This window comes from Choristoneura fumiferana, chromosome 17 (assembly GCF_025370935.1).
Source record: "Choristoneura fumiferana chromosome 17, NRCan_CFum_1, whole genome shotgun sequence".
In the NCBI taxonomy this organism is placed as follows: Eukaryota; Metazoa; Arthropoda; class Insecta; order Lepidoptera; family Tortricidae; genus Choristoneura; species Choristoneura fumiferana.
In genome coordinates, this window is record NC_133488.1 from 4,143,712 (window position 1) to 4,154,438 (window position 10,727).

The 10,727-nt window shown below is 33.4% G+C and overlaps 1 protein-coding gene across 2 annotated transcripts in view; it reads left to right on the forward strand.

Annotated features, from left to right (window-relative positions):
- Window positions 1-6,995: 6,995 nt before the first annotated feature.
- The window catches only part of Pkc53E (Protein C kinase 53E), a 239,638-nt gene continuing 235,906 nt past the window's right edge, over window positions 6,996-10,727 (forward strand). For both annotated transcript variants that reach the window (XM_074099864.1, XM_074099865.1), the window contains exon 1: window positions 6,996-7,319. In XM_074099864.1, the coding sequence (XP_073955965.1) occupies window positions 7,135-7,319 (185 nt within the window). In that variant the 5' untranslated portion in view covers window positions 6,996-7,134. The remainder of the gene's footprint in view (window positions 7,320-10,727) is intronic.

Sequence of the window (10,727 nt, forward strand, 5' to 3'; positions counted from 1 at the left end):
AAGCCTCGAGATAAACCTAAATATCAAAAAGGTTATAAGATAAAAAGTGCTCATAATGATCTCATTAAGAATATGATATGCCTTCTACATCTGGCAATGTACTGCCATTCAGAAAGAAAACCCAACAACCAACCAACCCTCCATTAGTGAGCTTTCATCCTTGAGCTTATCAAATTACTATCTTCTTCAAACATAATACCGAACAAACGTTGCAGATATAATTAGTTTTATTTCAAATATTTATAAATGTCAATAATGCGCCAACAGCAGCCACATTCTGCAGTGGAACTGTCGCAGCATAAAGAATAAAAAAATCAGATTTACTATATTTAATAAATAAACTAAATCCTTCTGCTTATAGCATTAAGAAACATGCTCAGAGCAGACTCATGTTTCAAAATTCCTGGCTATGCATGCCTCCGTGAAGAATAGCGTCAGACGGACATGGCGGTGTAGCTATTCTTGTAAAAATTCATTTCATTTTACATATCATCCAATACCATCCCATAGCAGCAATTTCTCTATAATTGCTGCAATTGTAAATAATATCTGTATAGTTTCATTGTATATTCCTCATCCATCATTAGTTATACTTAGGGAAAATAAAATCCATCTTAGTTTCACTCCCTTCTCCTCTTGTCATCCTAGGAGATTTTAATTGTCATCATCAAGCATGGGATGTAGCGATTCAATGACCTTGGTGATGAAATTTTAGACATTGTTGATTCTCTTAATCTCTGCATACTGAACACTGGTGCACCCACACCGCCAAACAGCTCCACATGAAAAATACTAGTGCTATTGATTTATCAATAAGTAGTTCCTCAATCGCCAGTACATTGTCTTGGGATGTACTTCCATGTACCGTAAAACGGGGAAAATAGGAATCGCGGGGTAAATAGGAATAAAAGTCTGCTTTTCTAAACTGGTCTGTTAGTTCCATTACAACCAGACAGGAGGTCAACTTATTGATTTCTGAACGAACATGGTATTTTTTGCTACCTGGCTACACTAAGCATTTAAATCAGCCAATAGCGTTTCAGTAAGAAAAACACATTTAAAGTCAGTGTAGTCGTCAACACGTGTGCATGGTGTGTTTTAACTTCAAGTTTTAGGTAAGTAATATTGTGAAAAGTGTTGAAATTTGTGTAATATCGATCATAATAGTGTATTGTGGTTTATATAAATCAAAAAGTAAGTAAATACTTGTAATATTTCATTACAAATCTTAGTTTTTCGATTACCACTCGTTTTTAGGTTATTTTTGAGATAATAGGAACGGTGAAGGGGGAAATTGGCACGTCAACAGGTCTAATTGGAACAACGTGGGGGTTATTTGGTTTGTTAATGGGGAAAATTGGCATTGCCTAATAGGGTTGTCAAAAATTAAAATCTTAATAAATTTAGTGTACAAAACTTTTTTTTTCAGAATTCGAATTTTTTTGTTTTTTTTTACTCAGAATCGTTGATATTATCGATCCTCATACAAGAAAAAAGTGTCCCAAATTTTACTATGTAATTTTTTTCTTCCAGTGCGTCACGACCATATAAATAAAAAAAGACTACATACAAAAATGTGACAATCTGGAATGGAATATTTAGGACACTTCTTAATTTTCTTGTATGAGGATCGATAGTATCAAAGATTCTGAGTAAGAAAAACAAAAAAAAAATGAATTTAAAAAAAAAAGTTGTTTTGTACACTTTTTTTGAAAAACGCTCCGTTACCTATATACCGGGTGTTTCCTGTAATAGGAGCAATAAATCAAAACGTAGATTCTACTCCTCAAACCAGACAACGTTTGTTCAGCGACTTTTAAAAATAACTTATGGTTTGATTACTAGGACATTTTAAAGTTTTTCCGAACACGCAATGAATAGACGGATTTTAACGTACCTACATTGAAAATTTTATTTAGTTTGTATGAAAAAGAGGCAATCTACAAAATACATATTTTTAAAAGTTGTTGAACAAAAGTTTTGTTGTTTGAGGAGTAGAATCTACGTTTTAATTTATTGCTCGTATTACAGGAAACACTCTGTATACAATCAAAATATATAAGTTTACAATGTATACGATCTAAATATATACGAAAATATTATTGTTCTATAAGGTAAAATATATAAGGCATGTTGACATTAATGGTTTTCACTTAAAAATATTACTTAATAATGTAGTATTTTTCTTGTTTCCGATTTTTTCTTTAACACGCGATGTTAACATTTATTTATGAAATCAGTTAATGTTTTAATGTTTTTCAGGATGCCTCGCAACTACGTACCCGAGCCAGGAGCCAAGCGTTATAAAAAATATGATAATCTACTAATAAAACAAGCTCTGGATGAGATAGCATCTGCCTACATCTAGTTTTTGATGACTTATGATTAAGCTAAACATTTTTTTAAAGTAACTATGTATATAATGACTTAAAAAAAATTTAGTTAATTATATACATAATTACTTGTAATTAGATACATAATTACTTTAAAAAAATGTTTAGCTTATTAGGTATCCAACATTTGAATAAAAAAATAGGTACCATAAGTAATACTTCTTAATAAATATTTTATTCAATAAAAATATGATCTCACAAAGCATTTTTAATTTAGTGCCTATTGTAAAGATTTTCCGAGACTACCTAGTTTTGAAGGTATCTGATGATGATGATGATGATGATGATGGTAGGTAGGTATCTATCTAGCTTTAATAGATTGAGTGACAACCCTAGTGAAAATTCCAATTAACCTCACTTTCGAACCTATTTACCCCGTCAGGGGTAAATTGGAATCCGAGAGGGTTTTTGTAGAATATATCAAAATATGGCAATAAGACGGGAATTTAAGGCTACTCAGCTTCTAAAAGACCTTACCATACATGTTTATGTAGTACTATAAAATACTCTATGACTTACGGAAGATGGTTCAAATTCCAGTTGAATGTGAAAAGTGGACCTATTTACCCCGTTTTACGGTACCTATGGCAGTGACCATTTTCCAGTGATAGTTTCATTCCTTTCAAAAAATAAACCGTTCTTAAAAAGGACTTCTATGTTAAAGCATGTAATAATTAAAATAAATGGGATGATTTTAAAAAACAATTGGACGATAAATTCAGTATCTTGCCAGATTTAAGACATCCTAGCCAAATTATAGAATCCTCCAATGCATTTGCAATTACTGACTGAAGCAGCAACTGAAGTTTTCCCAGTTAAAAAATCTTCTGGTGCTAGGATTCCCTGTCCACCATGGTGGATTCTGAATGCAGTACAGCTGTAAAAAGGCGAAAAGAAATGGAGTTAAGATATAGGGCTAACATGAACGAGGAAAACTACAACGATTTAGTGACCATAATAAAAGAAACTAAAAAAGCTTTTGAAGAAAAAGAAAGTAGATAGCTGGAGAAATTTTTGCGCTTCCCTATCTCCTAATACACACACCTCTGAAATCTGGAGGAAAATAAGGATGTTTAGAGGGGCTTTTGTTGATAACACTGAACTAAAATAGAGCCTTCAGTAGTTGAAAAATTCTTAGATAAACTCGCTCCTCCATTTGTCACAACAATCCCATTGAAAATAGAGTCAGTTTCTTGCGACAGCGATAGCCAACATTTAAACAGTCTATTTTCACTATCTGAGCTGAAAAGTGTACTATCGTATGTAATTGACTCTGCACCGGGATGCGATGGCATTCCGTATTCATTTTAGCAAATTCCAGCGACCAAATCCTAACCTATTACTTAAGCCTTCTTAACTTCATTTTCATTTCAGGCAATATTCTCCAGAATGGAAAACACAGCTGGTGTTGCCATTACCTAAACCAAATAAACCACGGAATGATCATAACTCACTCCGGCCAATAGCTTTATCGACCGTTTTACTTAAAATATTGGAACATATGGTTAAAAACCGCCTAGAGTGGTTATTTGAAACAAAAAAAACTCTACCGGACAACCAATTCGGTTTCCGCAAAAATAAAAGCACATCAGATTGCGTTGGTTTACTGGTTTCGGATATATTATTAGCTTTTTCTCAGAATAAATCGGTAGTAGCATGTTTTCTGGACATAAATTCGGCATATGACAATGTAAATATAGAGATACTTATAAATAAATTGGTAAAATTGGGTGTTCCGACACGCCTCATTAATTTAATTTCAGCAATGTTTCACGAAAGGATTATAAAATTAGTCTTAGATTCTGATACTTTATACAGAACTGTTTGGAAAGGTTTACCACAAGGTTCCGTTTTAAGCCCATTACTCTTTAATGTATATACTCATGATTTTCCGTCTATTCTAGTAAACCCTGTATTATCCATACAATACGCTGATGATTTGGTACTGTACTGTGCAGATAGCAGTGTCAGTGACGCTTGCGCAGTATTAAATACCAATCTTAAGCAACTAAAGTGCTACTTAGATACAAATGGTCTGGAGCTATCAATCACTAAAACAACAGCGGTCTTATTCTCAACCCAGAACAAGGAAGTGTGATTTGAATCTAGTTTATGATGGTGCATTTATTCCACTTAACAACGAAGCTAAATATTTAGGTGTAGTTTTTTGACAGTAGACTCTCGGCCAAAGCTCATTGCACATATGTAAAGATTAGATGTGAACGGTCTCTAAATATTTTAAGATGTCTGGCTGGAGTTTGGTGGGGTAGTCATCCATTTTACCTAAAACTAGTGTACAATGCTGTCATTAGAAGTGTATTGGATTACGGATCTTTTTTGCTTCGTCCAGGTACAGATACCGCATTTGAAATTCTTAATAAAATCCAAAACAAGGCATTAAGAATAATACTGGGAGCCATGAAAACTAGCCCTGTTAATGCGATGCAGGTGGAATGTGTCGATCCACCGTTACATTTACGACAGCAATTCCTAGCAGATAGGTTTATTTTCCGTTCCATGCAATTCTCAAATCATCCCATTATACCTAAATTATCTTCTCTTCAAAAAGAAATAGAAACATCTTCACACTGGCGCAATAAGAGTCCTCCTTTTATCATCAACAGTTACTTAAAATTTCTACCTCTGTCAAGTTCTACCCATCGATACACAACTCTTCCTTTATATAGTGTTAAATTTGAAGTTTTATTACTTAAGCCAGCGGTATTTCTTGATTTGGGTCTTATAAAGAATACTTCAAGTGCAAAGTCATTATTCAACATTTTCCTTGATGTCCGTTGGTCTGGATGGCATTATATATACACAGATGCATCCAAACCTACATTATCTAGCTGTGTGGGAGTTGGAGTGTATCACCACCAGTTCAATATTGTGCAAAAAATTAAACTTCCCCCAGAATCCTCAGTTTTTACTGGTGAAGCTTATGGGCTTTTCAAAGCTATTGAATATATTCATTTGATGAAATTAGGAAAATCCGTAATTTTTTCAGACTCAAAAAGTAGCTTACAAGCATTACTACATCCTCCATTTAAACTTAAAAATATATATCCCATATTTTTTTGATATTAGAGCTCTGTTACACGAGTGCAGTATCAAAGGTCTCGAGATTCAGTTTGTCTGGGTGCCAAGTCATTCTGGGATTTATGGAAATGAGAAAGCTGACAATCTGGCTCTCGAGGCCGTTCATTCCGGGGATCTTTTCCCCTATAAAAATTACACCCATGATCTCCTAGCCCTTCCTAAAAGGTATTTACGGAACTCCTGGGAGTTCTTTTGGTTTTGGAGTTCTCTAGAGACCGGAAATTATTATTATAATTTACAACAAAAAATTCCACTGAGACCATGGTTTTATAATTCAAATTAGGCAGAAGAGAAACATCCATATTGACTCGGATGAGACTGGGCCATACGTGCGCCCTTCTCATCTGTTTAGATTCAACATAATCAATAGTGAAGCATGTGAATGTGGAGCCGCGGTGGCTGACCTAAATCACATCTTTCTATCCTGTCCATTATATGACAGAACTTCGTTTTTGGAATCATTAGTATCCCACAATATACCTCTACCTACAAGCATATTTTCCTTGCTCACCTTTCCCAATATATATAATATAATTGCATCCTTTATTTCTAAAAATGATATTAAAGTATAGTATTTACAAATTTATGTAATTTATTTTGCCTTTGTGTTCTACCTACCCTGACCTTCTATATTCCAAATTCCGTCTACCAAATACCCTTTCCGCGTCCAATTTCCCTAACTTGAAAATGGCTAGGGCAACACTAAAGCCCAAGTCCAGTAACAAAAAAAAAAAAAAAAAAAAAAAAAAAAAATATTTTGATATTCCTGCTTTAAGAAAATGTTAGGAGATATATTTAATGCCAATCTGGTCAAAATGGTCCAAAAATAGGGAATATTACTGCAAGTTTTTGCCAGCCGAGTGCAGCACAAGCACATAAGTACCATATGTTTATGGTTTAAGTTTTTTGAGTTTCTTAAATGTCCGTAGGATGTCGTAAGTAATATCATTTTAATTCAATTAAATTTTTAGAAATTTAGCTTTATCGTTATTATCGATGTAAATAACATTTATTTTGTTACTAATCAATATGTCATGATTTCTATAGGTATTAATACTCTTTGGTCATGATCCGTCATGGCGACAAAATATAGAGAACTGCTGGGCTACTTCGAAACTCACAAATTGAAGTTCGTATCGCACCGTCCCTTTCACTCGCGTATTAAATTTCATAAGCGTCAGCGGGACGGCAACATACGAAGTTCGAGTTTTGCACTTCGTAGTATAGGGCCAGCAGGGCTACTACGAAACTTGAAACTCGAAATTCGTGTCCTGCGGTCTCTCGCTTTCTTATTAAATAATATGTGTCAAAGGGATCGCACGACACGAACTTCGAGTTTCGAGTTTCGTAGTAGCCCTGCTGATCATGATGCGAAAAAGCTTGGATAAACCTTGGAAAATGGTTAGGAAACCTTTTTTAAGGAGATGGCAACATTAACAATCAATTTGACACTGACAGCAATGACAGTGACACTGACAACCGCAAAGCTTTTGGTTGGTCTCGCTCGGTTGACTGACTGACACAAAACGCGATGACGTTCGGCTGAGAGCGGTGGTCGGTCAAGTGGTCGTGTAGTCTAGCGAATTCTGTGAAATTATATTTTCCGACTCCACCGGCGTCCAGCTCGCCACCGCGCGTCGCCATGGCGGACGAGGAGAATAACTGTGATGATGGTGGTGGTGATCTGAAGTTGGGGCAGGCCTTCAAGCTGCGGGGTCGCAAGGGCGCCCTGAAAAAAAAGAATGTTTATTTCGTGAAGGATCATAAGTTTATGCCGAGGTTCTTCAAGCAGCCGACGTTTTGCTCGCATTGCAAGGATTTTATATGGTAAGTGTGATTTGTTTCTATTATCAGATCGTAATTTACGAGGAAATTAAAAATACACATTGTTTGTTTACAAAGCGGAGGCGGTTGCCAATGATTTTGGAGTTTCTATGCGTATCGTTAGTAGTGTGTGACCATTTCTATTATTCTCGTCGTACTTAAGCCTGGATAATCAATTTTTCCTGGTTATTATTCTCATAGCTTAACCAATCAGATTCCGAATGGTATGAAAACGTTGTTTTCCTGTTGAGATTTAATTTTTGTCCGACCAAGGTCTGTACATTATGCCATCTCATTAAATTAGACTTGAATATTATTTAAGGATGTTCTATGAAAATATCTGTCTGATCTTAGTATTTTTTCTGTTATCATTATAGTTAAAATTCTGTTCCATGTTTGGCATGAATGTCTGATTTGCAATTAAGATGTCATGACTTTTTTTCCTGCTAGTTTGGGTAGGAGCAAAAACTCCATACATTTTTGCTAAATCACTTCCTTGCTTTTTATTAAATTAACTAACCTTTTTTACTCTTTGCCTATTAGCTAATTGGGTAGGTAGGTACTATTATTATTATTATTATTTTTTTGTATTTTTTTCTTTATTTGTATAATATAGTTTTTAAGTATTTTGTTTGTAATTATATTATTATGAAAAAATGACTTTCTGCCAAGTTTCTTGCAGCGCATTCTTCTTGGCAATGATGGTCTTTCCGAAAGCGCTGTTAGTTTAAAAAAATTACATGTAAAAGTGCCCATTGCGGCCTATTTACTGAATAAATCATTTGAATTTTGAATTTGAATTTGAATTTGAATTTTTACTGAATATAATCAGAGTTTTTGTATAATGTTAAATTACCTATACTAAATGTAAATGCAAGCCCTATTCAATTCGGCTAACCCTAGATAAAGAATATAAATTTACTTTTATTCCTGTACTCAAATACATAATGTTTTTTCTTATATTTTAATGAAAAAATTAATTTGCTGTGTATACCTACTTGTATGTCAGTTTCATGGGAAAATTAAGGAAAAATCACCAATTATTTATATTCTTTCAATTTTAATTCCTAAAAATTGGGTATTATTTCTCCTCATTATTACAAAACATTACAAATACAAGGAAATAACTGTATTAAAAATAAACAAACCATCAGTACCTCTTTATCTATTTGTATGTTTTTCCTTATGCATGCATAGAACTTGTAATATTTGTGTTAGTAATCATATGGAAAACTGTATGCTGATAGAAAACAACATGCTTATTTTGTTGTCACCTACAATAATAGATGTTATATATATTAAGCAGGCTAACTCCTAATGAACCATACAATAAACTCATTGTGTCATATTATTTTAAGAGATACAATATATTCTGAACCATTGTTCCATATTTGATATGATTTCCCATCAAATTAACTAAATACTATGGGCTATTTGTGAAGTGCTAAAAACAGGTAACACATGAAACATCATTTTAGTATCTCGGTTTAATAAATAGACCATAATTAAGGATCTATTTTATTAATCAGAGAGTGACAGTGAGAAAGCTACTATTGAGACTGTGGAACCTTTTCAAAGAAAAAGTTATAGCAGAATTTTATTGCTTGATAAGGGAATTCATTATGAAACATACCAAGAAAATGTTTAATGGTGGTTCAGTCAACAGTCAACTACAAAATGATCAATACGACTAAGGCTACAAAAATATGTATATATACGTATCCTCCTTAAATCAAACAATTTTCTATACATGTTTTTGTAACTTTACTGATGTTTATCTTTGAAGTCAACCGTACACAGATACAACAGGCCAAAACAAAAGCTTTCTAATATGAATCTATTAATTTTTCAACGCTACAGACTAAAAATAGTTTTATTTTTCCCATTGGAACAACCAGTTCTCTAGTGATGTTCCGCAATAACGTCTGACATCACACAATTCAAACTGTCATAACATTATTTAGAGAACACATGGCATGTTTATAAGTAAAAAGTATTACATTGGTGCCTGTCTATTTAAATTGTGTTATGTCTTGACAGAATATTTTACATGCACAGAGATTTCATTTTATGTTATCTCATTATTTATCTACATGTTATCCATAATTGAAAACCGTGAGCATCCATTACCAAAGTAGGTACACCATGTTATTTTTGATTTCCGTTAACCTGAAGAGATAATTCAACAGGCCAAATGAAGTTAATTTCTCCAAGACACTAGGCTTAACTCATACTGTTTAAAAGATAATTAAGAATTGAGATAGTTAATTAATTATACACAGTAACACTGTAAAGGTTCTAAGCTTATGACTATTTTTTTGTACTTAAAAAAATTAAAGAATAAACCAGTACAATTGCAAGATCGTACTAGTTGAGAGTGACACACAACTCTGTCTTTAGTAGACTGACAGATGCAGAATTTAGGTTCTTAATTAGAATTTCTAATGCCTTTTAACATACTTAAATACTTTACTGTTACATAAAACTAAACATTTCAATGGCTAATAACTGCCACTAGTATAATAAGTGTAGTCTAATTATGACACAATTGAAAGAATATTTTGTTCTTTGTGTATACAAGCATGTTGTTTCTGTTACGCAGTTATTTGTTATGAATGTAAGGGGCCTTTTGTTTTGTCATTTAAAAATCAAGGTTACTTGCATGGAGCTAATTATTATAACAGTTTTATGGAGATTTGAAAGAGGTTCATGGCAGTATAAAAGAGTCTTTAATTTTTATATGGATTTATCACCGACTTTCTGCTCTAGGGTCGATAGGGTACTTGCTTATATTAATATACCTACCCTTTATGAGCTGTCACAACGCGATCTCTGTAGATTTTGTACGGCAAGATAACTGTGACGTCATTTATTTGCGAACTCCATTGACTATTTTTTTTTGTTTTAGACCAATAAATGTGTATAACATTTTTTTGTTTTAATGGAAAACTATAGCGGCCCGCCCCTGTTTTGTACGGATGCAACAAATATTTTTTTTTGACTTTTTTTTAACGTGTGAAGCAAGGGCGCGTCGCCAGGTATATTGTATATAAACCTTCCGTGAATAATTATTTATCTATGTATTATTATTAATTTTTTGTATGTATCATTCGTATTAGATAATACGTGCGTATGTGTATTATTATTATTTTTTTTTTTATGTGAAAAACCGCATTAAAATGCGTTGCGATTTTTAAAAGATCTAAGCTAAAGATACATACAGCGGGGACTAAAATGGCGTGAGTGAAGCGACTGCTTTATACTATGTCAAGAAAAATATAATCGGGTTTTCAGAGCTTAAAATAAAAAAAAACCATGAAGGGTTCCGTACCATTATCTATACAACATTAGACATTTGCAAACGAAACGGCAAAAAAATCACGTTTGTTGTATGGGAGCCCCCCTTAAATA